At 37.1% G+C, this 23013-nt stretch overlaps 1 protein-coding gene across 4 annotated transcripts in view; it reads left to right on the top strand.

Moving 5' to 3' along the window:
• The window catches only part of RUNX1T1 (RUNX1 partner transcriptional co-repressor 1), a 137428-nt gene that overhangs the window by 90353 nt on the left and 24062 nt on the right, over positions 1-23013 (top strand). For all 4 annotated transcript variants that reach the window (XM_060127709.1, XM_060127707.1, XM_060127708.1 and 1 more), the window contains 4 exons: positions 82-263; positions 14295-14545; positions 18857-18942; positions 19483-19684. In XM_060127709.1, coding sequence (XP_059983692.1) covers positions 82-263; positions 14295-14545; positions 18857-18942; positions 19483-19684 — 721 coding nt within the window. The remainder of the gene's footprint in view (positions 1-81; positions 264-14294; positions 14546-18856; positions 18943-19482; positions 19685-23013) is intronic.

Here is a 23013-nt window from a genome sequence, read left to right as displayed (position 1 = left end):
CCAGTGTTTGAAAAGTGGAGTAGGTCCACTGGGTAAAAGGAGCCTTTGGGCTCTCCTCTCATTCCTGTCATGCCCCTGCAGGCCAACTTGCCACTTCTGCAGCGTGAGCTCCTCCACTGCGCAAGGCTGGCCAAACAGAACCCTGCCCAGTACCTCGCCCAGCATGAACAGCTGCTTCTGGATGCCAGCACCACCTCACCTGTTGACTCCTCAGAGCTGCTTCTCGATGTGAACGAAAACGGGAAGAGGCGAACTCCAGACAGGTGAGAGGGAGGAGGACCCCAGACCTGCAGTATGAGGACATGTTTAAACTGCTGACCGACACCTCTTGCAAAATAATAATAAGCTAGAGTGGCCATCTAGGGAATCTTGCTCTGGCCTGGGGTGTTACAGGGTGATGACTCTCTGGCCTGTGTCAATTAGCTTTTTGTGCAGGTTAATCTTTGCTACTTGTAATTTTTTTTTAAGTTTAATTGACCTACAACACTATGATAGTTCCAGATGTACAGTCTAGTGACTTGATTTTTCTATACATTACAAATGGTCACCACCACTGCTTGCAATATTAAAGGAAAAGGTAAAGATGAATGATATTCAGATATGCCAAGTGCCACTGACGGTTGTTAGACACACAGTCAATACAGGCATACCTTGTTTTATTGCACTTTATTGTGCTTCACAAATACTGCTTTTCTTTCTTTCTTTCTTTTTTCTTTTTCTTTTTTTTTTTTTTGTTTTTAAACAAATCGAAGGTTTGTGGCACTCTGCATGGAATTACTCTATTGGCACCATTTTTCCAATAGCATTTGCTCATTTTGTGTCTCGGTGTAATTCTGTGAGAATTTGGTAATTCTCACAATATTTCAGACTTCTTCATTATTATATTTGTTATGGTAATCTGTGGTCAGTAATCTTTAATGTTATTGTAGTTGTTTTGGCATTTTTTACAAATAAAGTATTTTTTAAATTAAGGTATATACATTTTTTTTAAGACATAGTGCTACTGCACACTTAAGAGACTACAGTATAGTGTAAACATAACTTTTATATGCACAGGGAAACCAAAAAAAAATGGTGTGACTGGCTTTATTGTGATATTTGCTTTACTATGGTGGTCTGCAACTGAACATACATTATCTCCAAGGGTATCCCTGTATTAAAATTATCATTTACTATGTAATTCATCCCAACCACATATTTTACCCTTCAGTGTTAGGAAATTTGTTATTCTAAGTTTTCTCAAAACATGATGGTTTTGAAATCTGGCCTAAGCACAATGCAGTAGCTATTTAATTTGGGTTTTATATGAACTAAGAGAAAACTTCTGGGAAGCTAGATGGACTGAGTGAAGATAAGAGTTAAGTAATAGAACTTATAGATGACATTTTTGCTGAAAACTTTTATCAGTCAATATTCATTCTATCAGGTACTCTGCTCTAATAACTGAGAATTCTAAGAAATGTAAAATAAAACCCCTTCTCCATTAAACCTTACAAATTAGTTGTTGAATAAGGCATACACATGAAACTTCCAATGTACCTTACTAAAATAATTTTCCTGAATACCTCAGCCTCATATATAAATATTTTCTAATCCAGGAATATAAAGTCTTATCAGCATCTTGCATAGTATTTGTAAAATATGGAGAATCTTAAAATGCAACTATATTCGGAAACTTGTTTGTCATATGCTTTGTTTCCTTTTTCTACTTATCCATTCACTCCTTCTGCATTTTATCAGGGAAGCGTAGACCAGCCTTTGAGAGGTTAACAACCTGGCACAGATTCCTAGGAGCTTATGATCCTTGGAGCTGCTCAGAGACATCTATCTGTGACCAACTTAGCTACCCTTAAATGTATAGTTGCTTTGCAAATCAGAATGTTATTAAAAGCCAGCCAGTTTACATACAGTTATTACATAATCCTCTGTTAAGCAGTTTTTATGCTACAATCTCTGGAATTTTTCTCCTCTTGACATAGGATCTCTTAATAGTTTAAAATGTCTAAAGCAAAAGATTAAACGTTAGTTTACTTCTGACGCACTGTAGACCCGCCTCCATACATGACCTACCAACAGTGCTACTTTCTTATTTTCACAAGTTGTATTTCCATAATCATATTTAAGCATTTAGTACTTAAGCTTTTAAAGGCACCTGCTTAATCCAGGTGTCTGAGTGGTATGTCCACATGATACTACAAACCAAGAAGCAGCCCAAAGATAGATGATTCACATGTGTATTCCTGTCTGATCCTAACCATTTACCCTGCAGGGAATCAGTACTACTTGCTGGTATTGAGATGTTTCAGCTCCATTTTTCCAAGATAGTGTGGTAAAGGAAATTAAGGAGAGACTAGATGGGAAATTGGGAAGAAGAACATTTATTTGGGTGGAGGAGAGGATAACAGGGAAAGGTTTAGATAGCTGTGATAAATGTAAAGGTAATCCTATAGGCAAAATTGGAAATGGACACAATCTATTCTAGAAACTCTAACTGCTAAGTAACCGTAACAGGCAGAATGAAAACTTGCTTTATCCGCTTCTCTATATTCCCAGCACTTTCTCCACTGGTTCTTTCCCAGTGTTTTATATGTGAATATACTGTGACTTTAGACCTCCCTTGAACAGTGCTGAGGTAAGCCCTTGGCAATGTGCTAACATTGATATGGAAACTTCATATAAATTCCACAGAAAATCAGCATTTTTGTTTTGATGATCTGTAGCTGTGTGTGCATGCATGTTTGCATTCAGTCAGGTAGAACTTTCTTAAAAGAGCCTTCAGTGTTCTTCCTCTGGTTATCCATAGACAGTTGCTGGAGTCAGAATCCACACAGTTGCTCTTTGGGTGGAACATTCTTTTTCAAGTGGAACCCTGAAGTGTGCGTTATAATGGAAAGATGGCAAATGGATTTCCTTAGAGTTAGGAGGAAGGGTAATGAGAATATGTTGTGTAAATACATTTGTATCTTGTGGGAATTTGATCAGAGCCAAGAAAATATGGGCCTCTACTATTTCTTTGCATATATTTTCTTCATCTTGTTTGCATGTGCATTTTCCTCTTCTCTGGTTATTTATCTGTATATCCAGATCTACTATATGAAATTTTATAGAGTATGGAGCTGTGTGACAGCAGAGCTTTTTTTTTGTTGTTTTACTGAATGTTTTGTTGGTGCATATGGTCTGACATGGATGAGCAGCCACGGTGAGATTTTGGAGTCTATTAAACTGGCTCATTAAAAAGATCAATCTGTTTCTGTAATAACACTGGGAACCATCAGTCACTAAAAGAGGGAAAAACTGACACCTGAGGAGAAAACACATTTTGATAATTTGTTCATGACATGTCACGAACAAAAGAGCGCTCTATATTTTGTTTACAACTTTCGGGCTTAAATTCTGTGATGATTGCTGATTTAATCTACTAAACAGTCCTCACGTATTTCAGGGATGGGTTTTGGCAAATGTAACTTCTCATCTTTAAATGTGATTGTCACTGGTTATATTTTTTCTTTTTTTAAGCATTACTTTTATTTACAGAGAAATGAATACTCTGGGGAAGTCTATGATTTTTTTTTTTTTTCCTGTATGGAACAGTAAAATTTATTCTGCTTCTTTTTAAAAATAGATCTAGGGTGAGTCCCTGAACAACTATACTAGATTTGTAGGTCTGTGGTAGAATAACTTAGAACCCAAATTAGAAAGAGACAATTTTCATTTAAAAATCGTGCTATTTTCTTCCTAAAATATTAGAGAAAGTTAATAGAAAGTTCTGATTTCTATTCTTTGTTCATATGTAAAAGTTTATTGTTTATCTTGCCATTTTGTGATGGGAAAAGCTGAGGAAGGGAATACAAACCTTTTTTGGAGCTGATTAAATGAAGAGACCACTTTCAAACAGAGACTAGAAGTTGAGAATCCTCTTTAAAACTGCTCACCATGATCGTCATGAAAACACAGTTTCAAATGGAGTGAGGAGGGAAAGAGCAGTTAGACAAAGGCTGCATTTTTTTGAGAGTACAAAAATAGTTAAAAATTACTATGTTTAAAAGGATACATTTTTTTTTTGTTAATTATCATTTGATGTCTTTTCTCACAGCTTTGATGTTGCAGCTTTTGTTATATTTGTCTTTAACATTGTGCTCTCACCTGTCATGCCGATTTTCTGACTCAGAATCTTCCTGGCTTAAATCAAATCGAATGATCATTGATTTTGTATGGGTAACACTGTCTCCACTGCCTTCCTCCCCGTTTCAAGTGATTTATGTTAATATTAATCCCCTTCATCTATCTATCTCTATATCTCTGTATTTATATATAATCATTTTAATGTAATTATGCTTTAAATTACTCTCAGTTTAACACATCTTGGTTTTTATTATGAAGGCCACATGGTTGCATTAATATGTATTTCCTCCACCCCCAATTATTAAACATTATTTTCTAAAAACATTTTCTTGAGCTTTAGAAGTATGTAATTTGTTAGCTGGGAGCAATCTTACAGATTTATGAGGCCAATCCTTTATCTTAAGAAAACTAAGGACGAAAGAACTTGCTTAAAGTTACAGAGCTTCTTAGTGGAGAAATTTACCTACCTGAAATCTTCCAGTTGCACAAAATATGATTTAATGTGCAGAATGTAAACAAGGAAAGCTTAACTAAGGATTGTGTCTTTTTCCCTCCTTACTTTCCCTCATTTATTTTTCCTCTGTAATTGCTTATGTGGGCAAATGCAACAGTATAATATTCTGAGGTTTTATAAGTTTTTATACTGATAGAGGATTCACAGTAAGCCAGATTTCCTGGCTTAATGAGTAAACTAGAAAACACTGAACGTTGGAGGATCATAAGGCAGTCATTTTGAAACCGTGTTGGTTGAATGTATAAGATTTGTTAGCAAAGCACACACCAGCTGAACGTATTAAATCCATTTTTCCTTTTCTGCAAAATGAATGAGATTTCAATATTTTTGTCTTTCTAGAGAGAAAAGATAGGTGCACTTTATAAGGAATTGTAGGGACTTCCCTGGCAGTCCAGTGGTTAAGACTCAGCACTTCCGATGCAGCAGGTGCGGGTTCAATCCCCGATCGGGGAACTACAATCCCACGTTGCGCGGCACGGCCAAAAGAAAAAAGAAAAGAAAAGTTATAAGGAATGGTAGAATTAATTGACTATGCAAATAAGAATTAAATTTTTATTGTCTGCCGCATTCAGTTTTCTGTGAAAAAATATAAGGGATTTATATTATATTCACACATTCTTGTTTTGTGTTGCATTTTTTAATGCATTCATCGGTTTCAAGAAGAGAGTAATCATCCCTGTAGAAACGATTTTTTTCTTTTTTGTATTAGTCATGTCAATTGTGGAGGCTTCTAGTGAAATTGCATTAAGTTGCATTTACATGATGAGAAAGATTGTGTGGCTGTAGAGAACATTTTGGTCTCCATACTCCAGCCTCAGCGTAAACTTGCTAGCCTTATTTTTGCTGCTGTCCTAGGGTCTGGCTCTGCTGAACATTGTTCATGCCTTAGTCTGTATTCTGACTGATGGTTTCTGTTCTTTGCCCCAGTTCTTGTGTATAATAATTCTATTCATACTTGGCAAGCTAACTCAAGACAGGTTCTACTATTTGAATGAAGACTTCCCAATCATGAATATTATAATAATGGTTACTATTTACTGAGCACTTAAGATGTGCCAGGCCCATGCTAAATAATTTACATATGAACACACAGCACTTATTTCCTGACAGTCCTGTTGCATAGGTTCAGGCTGGCTGGATAATATGTCTGAGGTCACATGGCTTGTAAGAGGCACTGATGGGATTCTAAACCCTAGGTTCTCTGACTTGAATGCCCGCACTCTTATAACTGTGTTTGTAATACCCCAGCCTCTGAACGCCTCAGCTTGAAAAATAAGTGCTTTGGTTAAGTTGTTGAATGCCAAATATGTGTTAGGCTCTTTATGTAGCGTCTCTCATATAGTCCTCTCGGTAGCTCTGAAATAATTGCCCCTATTCTGTGACTCATAGAGATTAAGCCTCCTCAGTTCATATGGCCAGCAAATAGCAGAGCCAAAATTTGAAGCCAGCTCCATAGCCCCTGCTCTTTCAAATGTAGTGATCTTTTCTCCTTCTGATCTCCCATACCACTTTTTACTCTTTTTATGGTAGCTGCTGAGTTCAGGTCCTGCGTAGCAGTATAGAAGTCTTGTACCACTAATTAAACTGGGTTTATGGTAAAAAAATTTCTTGCTAGCACACTTCCAAAAAGCATTTAAGTCTACTACTAAACCATAATCTTAGGGGAGGGTGTTGGGGATCATGTCTTGCTTACTTTTGTATGTCCAGTAAAGCTCAGGATAGTGCATGTTACACATACCGGCTATCTAAAACAAAGCAAAACACCACAAAACAACAACAACAAAACACTAGTTGAACAAATAAATAATCAAAATTAAACTTAATACAGTCATTTTTAGTAGTGTAGCAAATGGCCCTCTCCCCTAAGAGTTTTTTTGCTTTCTTGTTTACTTTCTTTCTGTCATTTTAAAAAGTGTGTCTCTGAAACACCTACAGCCATGAAAGCAGCCAGGAACAAAGTGCCATGATTGATTCACTAAAAAGAAAAAATTAGAGGGCTCCAGTTGAAATGTGTAGATGACAGATTAGAATAAGAAAGCATAGTTCCACAGGCTAGAAAGCCCAGAGATAAACCCACACACATGTGGTCACCTTATCTTTGACAAAGGAGGCAAGAATATACAATGGAGAAAAGACAGCCTCTTCAATAAGTGGTGCTGGGAAAACTGGACAGCTACATGTAAAAGAATGAAATTAGAACACTTCCTAACACCATACACAAAAATAAGCTCAGAATGGATTAAAGACCTAAATGTAAGGCCAGACACTATACAACTCTTAGAGGAAAACATAGGCAGAACACTCTATGACATAAATCATAGCAAAATCCTTTTTGACTCACCTCCTAGAGAAATGGAAATAAAAATAAAAACAAAAATAAACAAATGGGACGTAATGAAACTTAAAAGCTTTTGCACAGCAAAGGAAACCATAAACAAAACGAAAAGACAACCCTCAGAATATGAGAAGATATTTGCAAATGAAGCAACTGACAAAAGATTAATCTCCAAAATTTACAAGCAGCCCATGAGCTCAATATCCAAAAAACAAACAATCCAAAAATGGGCCCAAAAATAGAACTACGTATGACCCAGCAATCCCACTACTGGGCATATACCCTGAGAAAACTATAATTCAGAAAGAGACATGTACCACAATGTTCATTGCAGCACTATGTGCAATAGCCAGGACATGGAAGCAACCTAAGTGTCCATCGACAGATGAATGAATAAAGAAGATGTGGTACATATATACAATGGAATATTACGTAGCCATAAAAAGAAATGAAATTGATTTATTTGTAGTGAGGTGGGTGGACCTAGAGTCTGTCATACAGAGTGAAGTATGTCACAAAGAGGAAAACAAATACCGAATGCTAACACATACATATGGAATCTAAAAAAAAAAAAAAACGGTTATGAAGAACCTAGGGGCAGGACAGGAATAAAGACGCAGATGTAGAGAATGGACTTGAAGACACAGAGAGGGGGAAGGGTAAGCTGGGACGAAGTGAGAGAGTGGCATGGACTTATATATATTATCAAATGTAAAATAGATAGTGGGAAGCAGCCACATAGCACAGGGGGATCAGCTTGGTGCTTTGTGACCACACAGAGGGATGGTATAGGGAGGGTGGGAGGGAGACACAAGAAGGAGGTAATATGGGGATATATGTATACATAAAGCTGATTCACTTTGTTATAAAGCAGAAACTAACACACCATTGTAAAGCAATTATACTCCAATAAAGATGTTAAAAAAAAATCTACAAACAATGAATACTGGAGAGGGTGTGGAAAAAAGGGAACCCTCCTACACTGTTGGTGGGAATGTAAATTGATACAGCCACTATGGAGAACAGTCTGGAGGTTCCTTAAAAAACCAGGAATAGAATTACCATATGACCCAGCAATCCCACTGCTGGGCATATACACTGAGAAAACCATAATTCAAAAAGATACATGTACTGCAATGTTCATTGCAGCACTATTTACAATAACAAGGACATGGAAGCAACCTAATTGTCCATCAACAGGTGAATGAATAAAGAAGATGTGGCACATACATACAATGGAATAGTACTCAGACATAAAGAGGAACAGAATTGAGTTATTTGTAGTGAGGTGGATGGACCTAGAGTCTGTCATATAGAGTGAAGTAAGTCAGAAAGAGAAAAACAAATACCGTATGCTAACGCATATATATGGAATCTAGAAAAATGGTACTGATGAACTTAGTGGCAGGGCAGGAATAAATACGCAAATGTAGAGAATGGACTTGAGGACAAGGGGAAGAAGAGGCTGGGATGTAGTAAGAGAGTAACATTGACATACATACACTACCAAATGTAAAACAGATAGCTAGTGGAAAGCTGCTGCATAGCACAGGGAGATCAGCTCGGTGCTTTGTGACCACCTAGAGGGGTGGGATAAGAACAGTGGGAGGGAGGCTCAAGGGGGGGGATATGGGGATATATGTATGCATATAGCTGATTTACTTTGTTGTACAGCAGAAACTAACACAACATTGTAAAGCAATTATACTCCAATAAAGATGTGTTTAAAAAAAAAAAACCAATGTGGTTCCAGACAGCAGGAGCAGTTAGCAACTGAATACTTCAGCAGTGGTCAGAAATTAGTGAAGACAAGGGGACAGCCGCTCCCAGTCAGTCTGACTGTTCAGCGGATGGAGAGCTCCAGGGACATGTGCCTGAAGGTTTCCACCTTCTCTTTGGGGGAGGGAAGGCTCTGGGAACCCACATATTGTAATCCTTAAGGGCCCAGGTATCTTGTTTTTGTCTGGAGGGGCCAACATCTACCTGCATCTATCTTTTTTACTCCAGAAGGTGTTAGCCCGCCTCTTAGGAAGTTATCTCCTAGGTTGTGGTTTAGCAAGAGAGAGATGGAAGGCACTTCTTTCCATGTGGCCCAGTAGTGTTGGTCCTGTGTCACTCAGTGCTTTGTTTTTCACCATCTGAACATCCCACTTCCTGCAGGGTGACATTTCTGCAAACATAGAAATCACTGCAGGTTGTCCATGAAGAATCAGGTTTGATTTTCTTTTTAAGGAAGCAGGGGAATTTGTAATGTATTTTGTTTCAGATACATTATTCGACACCAATATAGGGTGTACATAAAATTCTTATCTAAACTCAATCTATTTCCTAAAAATTCCTGAAGAGACCTTTTACTGAGTTGTGTTTTGAAAATATGATGCCCTAAATGACCACTCCCCCGCCCTTTAATTCAGTGTCTAGTCTTTCTGTGGAAGCCTTAACAAACTGCATGTGTTAGAAAAGGGAAGGAAGCTTTGTTTAAGATTAAGTTATTAATGTCTTTGGGCTTTACTTTAACAGAACTATCACCTCCTGAGATTTAGATATATGCTTCTTTCTAAAATAAAAAGTAAAAAATTGTTTGTTTGTTTTTTTTAAAGACTCAGCCAGTATCTCAGCCCTGGTTCTGGCTGAGATGCCTGCAGAGTAAGACAAGGGCATGATAAGGCCAAGATAATGTGTCCTGAGGTAGGGCAGAAGGACCTATGCCAGAGAAGCTTATGAGACCATCAGCAGGACTTTTTTTTGGAGAAGAAAGTTATAGAGTGACTTCCAAGTTTCTATTTTGGTGGCTAAGTAAAAGGTGGCATCATTGACTGGTGAAGGAAGTACCAGAGAAAGACAAGGTCAGTTTAGACATGTGCTGTTTGAAATACGTGTGGTCAGTTGGAGAAGTCAGCACCTAAGGCATGTATTTATTTGTAACAGGACTAATATCAGAATTTTTAAGTTTCTTCCTTGCCATTCTCAGGTTTATTATGCTATACCAATTTGCCTTTCCCTAGAACAATCTTTTAGTGCTGTTTTCCGCACTTAAAAAACATTTGAATCTAGAAAAAAACTTATGTCTGTTCCTGTCATGTAAGAAATTGATTGGTCCTTTCATTCTAGTTATTGCCACGATCTTAATAATTTCTTTCTTCATTCTTCCCCATTTTCATGTTACTAAGGAATTGTCAGTGCATACTAGCCTATTATGACATTTAAAATATTTTATATAGAGGAAAGTTTTTTTAAAAGTTTGTTTTCTTTCTCAAGTAAGTCAGTTTACAGCCTCTGTTTTGAGGAGCTGAGAGAGAACAGCCTGAAGTGGGGTAAGGTGTAAATTAGGTTGTCTCTTAAGTGTTTTTTTTTTTTTTTCTTAAACACCTATTGTTTCCTATCAGTTTCATTTTACTGGGCAGGAAACTGAAGCCAGGTTATCTCAGGGTCACATAGCTGAGTCCTGAGCAGTCTTCTACTCTTAGGACATCAGACCCTGAGAGAGAAGTGATTGGGATCTAATTGTTGAAGTAGTTAGGTTATATTGAGGAACATTTCTCCTGGAAGGGAGATAGAATATAAAAAACAAACCGAAAAATGCCTTCTAGAAACCCATGAGACATGACAGACTTCCCACTAGAATTTGAGTTATTTTGAGAGTATGCTGGTATGGGACAATGAAAAGTATTTGTTAGTTTTGCCTAATACATTGTGAGAAGGTAAGAAACATTCAGATTTGGAATTTGCCCCCAAGCAAATGAGGTTTTAGATAGTTTTAGGCATTTCTAAGAAGCAGACAAACAAATAGCAATTAAGTTGTTTTGGTTAGCTTTCTGGACATACATCCTTTGAATAGGGTTGGCTTTATAGGTAGACTTGAGTGGTTGGAGGAAGCACAGGGAGACTTCTCATAACTATTTATGTGGGCCGTTTAAATGCTTTGCTGCTGAAATATACCTACCTCTGTGAGGTGATGAGCTTTATTGTTTCAATAGCTGCAAGAGTGATAAGACCCAGAATAGGGACTGTCTCTGCAAGGACATGATAGAAATGAGAGGACAGACTCAGGAGCTAGCCCTGCTTCTTAGGACATTACTGTCCTTGCTTTAGGAGGGAAAAAAGCTTCAATACAGGCTCATTGAAGTAATAGCACTGATCAGAGGGTTGATCTGACAGCAAAGATAAATAACGTATCTAACTACTTTGAAAATAGTAAGAATTCTTCCAGTGTTGAATGTTCTTGTTATCTTTGAACAAGGAGACACAAAACCAGTAAGTTGAGTTGGTTTGACACAATTGGATCAAAGATGTTTTGATATTTAGAAATGTTTTGATGTTTATATATTTAGGCTGCTATAAGGTATTTAGAGAATATTTTTTATTTTTGCACAAAAAAAGTTATACTCCACTTAAAATTATTATAAAATATTGGCTATATCCCCTGTGCTGTACAAATGACATTTAGAAATAAATATAGAATAACTGAATTGCAGAGTTTTCAAACTAGAAGGGACCTCAAATTATCCTAGTCCAGTGGTTTTCAAACTTGATTTTAGCAGCTTTTTCCTTCAGAAATGAAACCTTAGGTGGAACCTCAAATTTTAAAATAGATAAGAATGATAAGTGGGTTCCTCTGGCCCTTTAAATCTTGATTGTTTGGGGTAAAAGCTCTTTATTGCCTGCAGAATCCCTAAGCACCTCAAGTGGCACAGTTTGAAAACCACTGATCTAGTCCAACCCTTTCATTTTACAGATGAGCAAACTGAGGTCCAGAGAGGTTAAGTGACTTGCCCAAGGTCACACAGCTAGTCGTGGAAGAGCCAGGACTAAATCTCAGGTCTCTTGATTCCCAGTCCAGTGCTCTTTCCACTACACCACACTGCCAGTAAGGTAGGTGCTGTGTTGACATTATATTCATAGCTACTAATAGTCTTCAGTATTTTCCAACTGATTTATGCTGGAAATGTTTATGCCTTGAATGTTGAAGTGTATTATTCAGAAATGTGTAGGATATGGAAATACAGATTAGAATCACATAAATATCCTCTTCGAAGATATATATCTAGAATGTTTCCATTCACTTTTAAAAATTATTTTGAAGCAGTGCATTGTAACGTTTGAGACATTTTAGTCTGGTCAATGATCAATATGTACGGAGTCAGAATGTTTTACTGTAGATACTTTGACAGGAGCAGCGTTGAGACTTCTGTTTGACACTCCCATGGGGACAATGCCCTGCTGGCATTTCCAGGGTTGGACAGTCACCTGGCTCCAGAACATCTTTCACCAGCATGTATTGGGCATATATTCATTTCCCATTGAACTCTGCAGTTTCCCTCAGTTCTTAGTGTGCCTGTACTTTCTGTCTCTAACTTCTCTGTCCTTTATAATCTGATGTGTGCAAATTGTCACTGGGGTTCTACCCTAAAGGGACATAAAGGGCGATTCATTGTAGAATCCTCTAGCCCCTAAATGATCTCTGTTGTCAAGTCAGTTTCCATTCACATCCCTCCAGTTTTATCAGACAAAGACTATCCCTGGGCACTAGGAAAGTGGGAAAAGTGTCTAAAGTATCTAAACCTAACCAACCTAAAATCAAAAAAAGGTGTGCAGATGTAAATTCCCTGGCAGTCCAGTGGTTAGGCACTGCCATGGCCTGTGTTCAGTCCCTGGTTGGGCAGCTAAGATCCCACAAGCCACACGGCAAGGCCAAAAAAAAGGCACTCAAATCTGTAGCTACTGTGATTTGGTGGAATTCTTATGGGGAAATTTCCCAGGGAAAATAGATGCTGCCACTGGTCTAAGGATAGAGAGCTGGTCTTGTGAGGAGAGCCAGCTACTAGGTAAAAAATTAGTTTGGGAGCTGTGCTTGCAGTCAAAGTGGAGGTTATGCATTCCTATCTTACAGACTACACTGAGTTCATCTCTTAGGGGTACGTTCAGTCAGAAAATATTTCTTTAACCCTACTTCTGTTTGAGAATCTAGGAGCAGTTAACAGGTCTCATTTATAGAATGTGTTCCTTCTGAAAGACAAGTACAGTTTTGTGTATCACATGATGAAATGAAGTCAGGGTGTGCCTGCCCTGCCCTAAGATCTCATGACTTCAGGCAGGTCACTTGTGCTCTCTGGGCATGTGTTTCCTCAACTTTAAAAGAAAGGGGTTTGCCCCAATCTTTCTTCTAATCCCAGCTAGCTCTGTATGACTGCTGATTGATTATCTTGGTAGCCCAAGGTAATGTCAGTCCCAGACATTACGTTGTTTTATTGCATTAATTAAGTTAGTTAATTCAGTTTGATCAGTGCTTTCTAATAGAACTTTCTGACATCATGGAAATGATCTGTATCTGTGCTGTCCAGTACCATAGCCACTAGCCACAGGTGGCGATTACACTTGCAATGTGGCTATTGCTACTGAAGAACTGGATTTTAAACTTTATTTAATGTTAATTCACTTTTTAAAATAAATTTATTTATTTATTCGTTTAAGTTTTGGCTGCTTTGGGTCTTCGTTGCTGTGTGCGGGCTTTCTCTAGTTGAGGCGAGCGGGGTTTACTCTTCGTTGCGGTGTGTGGGCTTCTCATTGCAGTAGCTTCTCTTGTTGAGGAGCGTGGGCTCTAGGTGCGCGGGCTTCAGTAGTTGTGGCACGCGGGCTCAGTAGTTGTGGCTCGCGGGCTCTAGAGCACAGGCTCAGTATCTGTGGCGCACGGGCTTAGTTGCTCCGCGGCATGTGGGATCTTCCCGGACCAGGGCTCGAACCCGTGTCCCCTGCATTGGCAGGCAGATTCTTAACCACTGCGCCACCAGGGAATCCCTGTTAATTCACTTTTAATTTAAGCAGCCACATGTGGCTACTGTATTGAACAACACAGCTCATAGATGTCCTCTGACATGGAAGTCAGACATAGCTTGGATCGGTGCAATAGGTATACCTGAAGAATTCACTGAAAGAGTGACGCTGTTGTACCTTGATGAATCTTCACCAAATACAGTTGATCCAAGGGTAATTTGTTAGAAATCAAGTGTTTGCTTTTGAGTGAAAATGTTATCTGCAGAGTGGAGATCAGGCTTCCTCTTGTTTGTGACCGAACCACATGAACTTCAACTGAAAGATGTTTGCTAATTTGATGAGAAGTGGAACATTTTCTCCTGTGCAGTCATGTGATCATTTAGGCCTCAGCATGGGTTTTAGTGAATTCCCACAGGTCTAGGAAGCTGAGTTTAGAAAGTTTCTGGCCAGTAAAAGAATATTCTGTTTATATTACAAGTTCAAATGTGAGTGTCCAAACTATGCTGGTTTCTGAGTACATTATGAAACAAACTCTTTTTCTTCCTCCCTCAGAACCAAAGAAAATGGCTTTGACAGAGAGCCTTTGCACTCAGAACATCCAAGCAAGCGACCATGCACTATTAGCCCAGGCCAGCGGTACAGTCCAAATAATGGCTTATCCTACCAGCCCAATGGCCTGCCTCACCCCACCCCTCCTCCACCTCAGCATTACCGTTTGGATGATATGGCCATTGCCCACCACTACAGGGACTCCTATCGACACCCCAGCCACAGGGACCTCAGGGACAGAAACAGACCTATGGGTAAGACTGAAGGATCTCTTCACTTCTTTTGGGACTGTATGCTTTAAGACTTGCATCATTACTTCTCAGCTAAACTTGAGGCTTGATATCTGTGATGGGGTAAAAATTCCCTTTCTTTATGTAGTGTCTCCTTTATGAGAAAACTTTGTTGGTATTACTGTGTCCTTTAACAGCTGTGCTTTCTCTCTCTTAATTACTCACGTTCTTTGGGACAGCAGGTTATTATTTGGGGAGGGGGGACATCTAAATACAACCTCTTGAACTGTATTAACATACGCAAAACAAGTTTTTAATTTTTTTTTTAATATGAGGGATTTCGTATGTAGTTAGTCTGCCACAAGTATTTTTAAAAAATCAGTTTATTTCATTCTATCTTTTATTTCAGATAGTCTCAAAGTTCATTTGGAGCTTTCCAGTCTCTGTGATAGTCTGTATTTGAAAAATACAATATGGTATTATTATGTCTGTGGTTTAAGTCAACAGATGTTCTTTGAGGAATGATTTAGTACTTTTTTTTGTTTTCCAACTTAGAAGTGTCAGTGATTCAATTTAGTGTTGAAAATTTAGTGTCAAAGATCAGAATACCAAAGAAGGGAATGAGTTTGGGTAAATACGTGTTCTGTTTGCCTGTGTTCATTCCTTCTTTGCATAAAACTGTTGGAAGTGAAGCATTTAGGAGACACTGTCTTCTAAAGAACAGGTGGTCACCATGAAAAATGAGAAGGAAGACGAATAGGTAAGTTTTGATACATGATCAGTGTTTGAGGTGATAGCATTAGAGCACTGTTCCTGTTCCTGGGGCTTCTTGAATTCTTGATTTTTCGCGAGTCAACCTAGTGATAAACTGAGAGCAATAGTCAGCCCTCTCTCTAGTCTTTTTCTGTCCCCTGAATCCATGCTGTCCAGCAGCAGGACTGCCTTTACCTCTTAACTGGTTGCTGGCAAACTTCCCTGACATGGGATGGTTTGGTGGGCAAGATACTGGAAGCAGCACAGGACGAAGTCCAAGTAGAAAAGCAGAACACAGAGCTGAAGGCTCAGAACTTGGGAAGCACAGCCAGTTCGCTGCCTGAGTAGTAGGACAACATTTTTTTTAGCCACAGGCAGAGAGCGTGTGGTGAGCAGAGGTTTATGTTAGACTTCTAACTAGGTTAGTAGGACATAGGGGCTTCCATATGTAGGGTCTTTTGCTTGAAAACACAACCCTCCAAATGTTTAGAAAGCAGAGAGGGAGAGTCAGGTTGAGGGGAGGGACGATGGAGGCCCTGGATGTGAGATAGTAAAATAGTAGTTTCACTTCCCCACAACATCATTTCTACATTTATATAGTGTGTCAGACAAATGGCTAAGCATATAATTTGTTCTTTCTTAATAACCAATCTGTCTAATGTTCTCTCAGGTACCATTTCGAAGAGCTCTCAAAAATGGTTATGTTATTTCTCAGTCTGGACTGATATTTTGACCCTGAAATCAAATGCGATAACAGCTCCCTTCAAAGCAAAAGCCTCGCCATTTATTTATGACTAATGCCCTCAAACCATGATTGCTTATTTTCAAATAGAAGTGGAGTTACCAGGTCATTGTAAGACCAACTCAAGATACCCCACTTTGTAAGTGCCAGGAAATGGCCTATTTCTTAGGCAGCAGATTCTATTTTATGAAATATTAGTTCCAGTACACTACAGAGTAATCAACAAGGAACTAATTATGCTTATATTCAATGATTATGTTTTCATCTAGTAATATAAAATATTCCTTTATGGGTTATATCTGTACCCACTGGTTTTATGTGATTTTTTTTATCAGACCATGTTCCTTACCTTTTAATTATATTAGCTTATAAAACTAATAGTGGTAGTCTTTATAAATATACGCAACTACTTAACTGTCCCTGAAGTCTGGCCTAGTTTATTATGTGTTAAAGTAAAGTAAAACCTTGACGTATGAGTAACAAATCATGGTGTTACATCAGGCCGCCATTTTGAGAATATAAAAATGGTCATAAATGTATACTTAGTCTGGTACGATTTATAAATGTCTATTATATGTAGAGACACATTTGCCGAGACGTGTACTCACTAGAATCTTTTAATAAAATAATTTTACAGGCAGCATTAGTTTATAAATAAACTTAGAGTTTCAGCCTAGTTAGGAATTGGGTAAGACTCAACATTAGTGTCAGATTGCCCACAAATGAAAATGTGTTTTAATGAGTCTGAACTGCTTTCCCCTAGTACATCCCTCTGGTATTATGGATATAAATAAAAATTGTGTGGTGATGAATATTTAAGTATCTGAAATAGAAAAATTAATAAATGTAAAAATTTGAGTTGTTTTATTTTTTCTTTTTAAAGATTTGGCTGTATCCAACAAATGACCTTCAGAGCTCAAAAGCAGCAAACATATGAGACCTGTATTTTTTCACCAAGTACTTGGGCTCAAACATGTTTCTAATGTACTTATTATTTTTCTATTGTTGTTAAGTGAGATGATGCTTAGCACTGTTCCACAAATGCTGTTATCCCATTAGCCACAGACATCCTATTGCTCGTTAATATTATTCCCGGTGGTAGAGCTCATGTCACTATTGATTTAATCTGCTGAAGTTTTGAAACTTTTAAGACTTCTGAAGTTCTTGGTCTTTATATAGGCCAATATAGTAAGAAGCCTCCATCATGAATCTTAACACCGCATTTATATCTTTATCACTCTCCAGTTGTTTTCTGTGATGACTCATTTCAATGGTAGTGCTTTTTCCCTAAAACACAGGCAAAAAATAAGTCAATAAAAATAACATATTTGCAAACATTTCAACTTGAAATTGTCACAACAGAGAAATAACTAAATATTACTCTTCTCCAATGTCTTTTCTATTATGCAAATTATTAAAGCTTATTTGCAATTTTACTTTTTTACCAATAGGTGGCATTGACAATTTTAGCTTTAAAAATGTATTTCAGAATATATTCTAATTGGAGAGGAATGGTGCAGTGTTTTATATTTAGCTTTTAATTTAGTCTGAGAAAGCTGACATGTATGTGCTCACTTCCATCAGCTATAAATTAAATTGTATTTTCATGGTTGGCTGAAAAAAGTCATATGACTCATTATCTTTATTTCCCTAAATCAGCTAAAAGGGGATTTCTAACCACTCAGATTTCACAAAAAGTGGAATGCAGTGTCTCATAACTTTTATTGTCATTTAACTCCTACATAACTCCCTCAGAAAAAGAGCCTAGGTGTCTATAGAAGCCTAAACCATGTCAAACTTAATTTGCTATTCAGAATAACAGTGAGAACTGGCAACTAAAATAAATAGTTTTAATTGTTTAAAATGGAAAATCTTGCCATAGCCTAGTGCCTTTCCTTGATAGTAGAACATGAGGTGTTTTACACAATTTGTCAGAAGAGCCACGCGTTTCTAGGTATCTCTGATTAGACCCTTTCTTTCACCCTGTCCCTTTAGGAAGACACATTAATTTTTTATTTTGATAAGCATCCTGGCTAATTGCTCATGTTCGTTACTATTGTTCTCACTTGGTAAGTGTTTCCTTATTACCTTTTCATGGTAGCATCTTAACTGTGATGCTAAAGAGCATTAATATTTATGTTGTGGACTACAAATTAGGATTTTTAGTTTCTTAGCTTGGATTTATGGTATTTGTCCAAAATTATATCTGGTATGTTGATTTTGTTTTCATAGAGGATGTCCAATTTATTTTTATTTTTTACTTTTTGATAAATTGAATGAGTATATTTTGCTTTTATGTTATGCAAGCCCTCTCTTCATGGCCTAATTTTATCATGAAGGTGTATGTAATAGGATTGTGTTCATTTATACTATGCTGAAATGTGGAATAGGTTTACCGTGCTTGTTTTAGAAAAGCATATCCCTATTCATGTAAAACAATTTATGCTATCTTCGTTTTTAATTCAGGAAAGCCACACTTTGAAACCACTTAATGTATACTTGTGGTTTCTTGTATTTATTAAGATTCAGGATATATTTATATTTTCACTTAGGGAACATTATATGGATAACTGGCTCAGGACTTGGTATCTCTTCATGTGTAAAAGAAATGGTTCTGACCAGATGACCTCTAAAATTCCTTCTAGTTTTCTGACATTTTATCATTCTATGAGAGACCCATGAGGTAATTCTGAATCTGAATATGACTCATGCCTCCGTTCAAAAATCGAATATATTTTCACATCCTTTAGTTTGCCCACATAGTCTTTGCTAAGTGCCTATGTGCATATGGATTATGTCCTTAATGTTTTAGGGTGATTCAACCTTCTTTATATTTATAGGGTTGCATGGCACACGTCAAGAAGAAATGATTGATCACAGACTGACAGACAGAGAATGGGCAGAGGAATGGAAACATCTTGACCATGTAAGATGTTGGTAATCATTTCAAAAAATGTTTTGAAAACAGCTGGAGTGAGGTGACATGATAAAAGTGTGGGGATGCTGTGAAGGTATTTTCTGCCATCCTTGAAAAAATAATAAATGAGAATGTTTAAAGTAGAATATAGGATTTGATTTCTAAATTGATATCAAGGCCACTTATATAAGAGAAGTGTTTAGATCATGGAAAGGATTCCCTAAAGCCAGATCAGTGGGCTGCTGTTTTATTTGTAGAGAGTTATTTATTTTATCCAGTAATGGGATTAGTATTTGGAAAGATGGGTTTACTTCAGCTGAAATATCCCTGTCATGCCTCCCACATTTTATTCTCATTCCTATTGAGTTAACTCATCTATTGGATCTCTGTGTCAAATCTAACCTTTGAAAATATTAGACGGAAGGCTTCAGAATAAAATAGCATTCTTCATTGTCCTAAAATAGTTTGTTTCATTACCCACCAAAGTCTGTGAGTTGTGGTGATTGATAATATATCCTTCCTTTCTCCCCCTGCCCATTTCTTCCATAGCTGTTAAACTGCATAATGGACATGGTAGAAAAAACAAGGCGATCTCTCACTGTACTAAGGCGATGTCAGGAAGCGGACCGGGAGGAATTGAATTACTGGATCCGGCGGTACAGCGATGCTGAGGACTTAAAAAAGGGCGGCAGCGGTAGCAGCAGCCACTCCAGGCAGCAGAGTCCTGTCAATCCAGACCCAGTGGCGTTAGGTATCTTTTCTTCAGATGGACATATTGAACAGATACTTCTTATGCTATTAATGCCGATTTTATTTTTAACTCGTCTTTTCAAAAATAACGGCTATACAGGGAATTGTAGAACAATAAACACTTTATATCCTCAAATATGTCTTGTCTGTTAGGCAGATTGGCATAGAAAGAGGCAGTTACAAAAATTAAACTCCTTTTCTAGGTTAATGTTTTGGGCTTATGACAAAGCTTCAAAGCTGGACCAGAATTTCACATGAATCACTAAAATGCATGCTCCTTCATAAAATAGCTCTTTGGACCCTGTCTCCAACCTGCAAAGACAAAATCTCTGGGAGTGGGCTTGGAGCTTCTAGCAAGCTCTCCGGGGAATTCTGCTGCACCCTAGTGTTTGAGAGTAATTTATCTCAAAACGCTTCCAGGAAGAGACCTAAGGGCTCTATAGTTTGCCCACTGCCACTTGAAAATTAGTGATATAGATTTAGCTCTTCCATGACCTTAACTTAGATTGCTTAACTGTGATTTTATTAATTCTAGTAACTTACAGGACTATTAATATAGCAGTGCTTTAGAAATTGAATGTGTACATGTGGCCGTATTTAGTATTGAGATTTGGGAATTGTTGGGGTTATAAATAGAATGTAATCCCAAGTATATGGAAAGAAAATTTGAACCTCAAATAATTTTTGAGTGGCCTGTGGACTTTTGCCTAAATTAATAATAAGCTACTGTCATTTACGTTGCTGGCCACTACTTGTATATACAGTCTGAGTCAACTTAATGGAGATGGATTTGTGTTGACCCCTGTTCTCTCATCTCATTTTTCTTATGTGTTTAGCCCCACACCTGCTACCTAGCTTAGGTTAGGGTACAGTCCATGCTGTAAAAACAAAACTAATTACCTGTGTGCAGATTAAGCTCGTGACTTTGGCCTCATTATCATCCATGGCTGATTATCAAATATTTAAAACTTGAAGTATATTATCTGGCTATTGATCACATTATCTTTTTTATTAAAATGATTCCTAGTCATTAAAGTTTCCTTTGCGCTTAGGTTCCTCGATTCCTGCTAATCCCTGAATGCTGAATGTCTATTGCCATAATAAGTATTAAATAAAGGAAGATTCCAGGTCATTTAATTTACCCAACAAACATTATTCTAAAGGATATTTTAAAGAGAAAAGTGTTGTTAGCTTATGTTAAGGCAAGCAGTGAAAATAGGTTTAAGTTTAATTTGAACCAGATTAAACCAAACTGTTTAGAATAGAATAAGCATCTTGCTTTTTACTTCTGTATTGTGAACCAAAATTGGCTAATAATAATAATAATAAAGAGAATATTTGTAATCATCCAATCTAGGCAAAAATTGAGAGCCTTAAATTAAACAAAACTTTGGGAGTAAAAATATCCATTTTAGCTGGCTCTATTTAACAAATTCATCGAGTCAGTGCTTATTTGTTGAACCTGGCTTACTGTGTGTCAGGCATCATGCTAGTGACTGTAATAAAGGAAAAATATTCTTAATTCCTTCCTTTGAGGAACTTTTAAGCTAGTGGAAGAGATAGGCAAGGAGATATCTAGTGGTCATACCAGCAGGCCGCTCAATTCAGTCCTCTGCACTGACAGGATTAATATTATCTGCTGTCTATTGTAAAAGAAAAAATTCAGAAATGGGTAGGATTTCAGACCTATGTGAGTTATATTCAGCACACTGAACATAGGACCGTTACCATGTAATCACCTATAGTCACGCATTCTAGTGATGCAAGTGTTCATCGTTCTCCAGGAAGCTAGGTTTAGTTTCCCTGTTATGTAATCAAAAGAATAAACTTGGTTTTAAAAACTCCTTAAGAGTACACAAATTACATTACTTTTAATGATGCTTAATGAATTCATATTTTTGGTAAAAAAGAGATCGCTTTGGTTTTAAGCTTTTATAGATTGTATTTTTCAAAGACTACAAGTAGTTCATTTCTTTGTTGGGACTCTGTTAAAACAGTCCTATTCTTTAGGGACACAGAACCCTAGATTGCGTTTTAAAGAAACTTACCACAGCCATAGGGAGAACCTGTCAAGAGCCACACAATATGCAAGTTTTAGCATCCAACAGTTATATTTCACTGGTGTCTTTTGCCAGTAGATTCCTGAAGTCTTCGAGTTCCATCCATCTTGTGAGCTGGGCTGTGGCTATAAATAAGGCAGGTAGTTTGTAATCATGGGGCACAATCATTTACATTAAGTGCTTTCTGAGGTTTTCTCTTAGGCTTTGGAGTCGAATGTATTAGTATGTGTAATTAAAGGATTAAGGATATTGACTGATAAATTTATGGATATGGATTTATGGATATAGGCATATGGATATGCCTAAGAGCTCCATATCCTATGATTATTCTACATGTGTTTCCTTTAGCTGGATTCTCTTAATTCTTAAGCTGCTGTCTGGTCTCAAATGAGACCTTCAGAATAATGTTATAGAAGATATCTTTAGTTCAAAATATTGCCCTAGTCACATTCCTATCTTAGAAACAATGACAACATTTAGTCATACACTCATTTTTAGCATTTTAAATTGTATTTGGTGACTGTACAGAGAAAAATGTAACTTCCATAACTGTTGTGTTGTGTTTGTTAAACTCATTCCCATTCTCGCTTTTGAAATATATCCATAGTATTAAGTCAGTTTGAGGGATTGGTAAGATAACATGATTAATCTATTACTAATTGAATTTGGGGAGTTCCCCCCAGATATTAAGTAAAGACTATTTTAAATGAGTAGCCTCTTAAACAGTTTTAAAGCTGAGTACACACTAAGTCCATAATGTTATTTCTACTCTTTAAGTCAAAAACAGGTTGTTATCTTGAAGGACTTTTGAAATAATACACTTTTCCTTGAAATAATAGATTTTAATTATTTGTATTATTATTATAACTCACTTGCTTTCCAGGAAAAAACTCCAAATATCCAAGTCTTAAGAAAATTAGAAAACTATTTTTTTAAACAATTTTTAATTTTTTTAAACAATTTAAAAACTATTTTTTAAACCTCAGAAAGAGGTTTTTGTTTTAAATGAAATGATACATCAACTTGATCATTCACAGAAGGCTTAGAGATTCATAAGTTTGTTGAATTAATACCACCTCCTGCCTCAAGTAATTGGTACAGAAATAATATTTTAAAATTCCTTTGGCTGACAAGTTTTATCACTGTCACATGATTGAATTATAGAGTTTCTCATTAACTGTCTCAATGCTCAGGAAATCTAGCATGAAAGTTAAAGGCACAGGGTTTGAGCAGATGTCTGAATCTGAATTCCTCGTTCTTCTTACTAGTT

Source organism: Lagenorhynchus albirostris, chromosome 17, assembly GCF_949774975.1.
Source record: "Lagenorhynchus albirostris chromosome 17, mLagAlb1.1, whole genome shotgun sequence".
Lineage (NCBI taxonomy): Eukaryota > Metazoa > Chordata > Mammalia > Artiodactyla > Delphinidae > Lagenorhynchus > Lagenorhynchus albirostris.
Note: the sequence above shows the minus strand (reverse complement) of the source record. Positions and strands in the feature narration are given on the sequence as shown.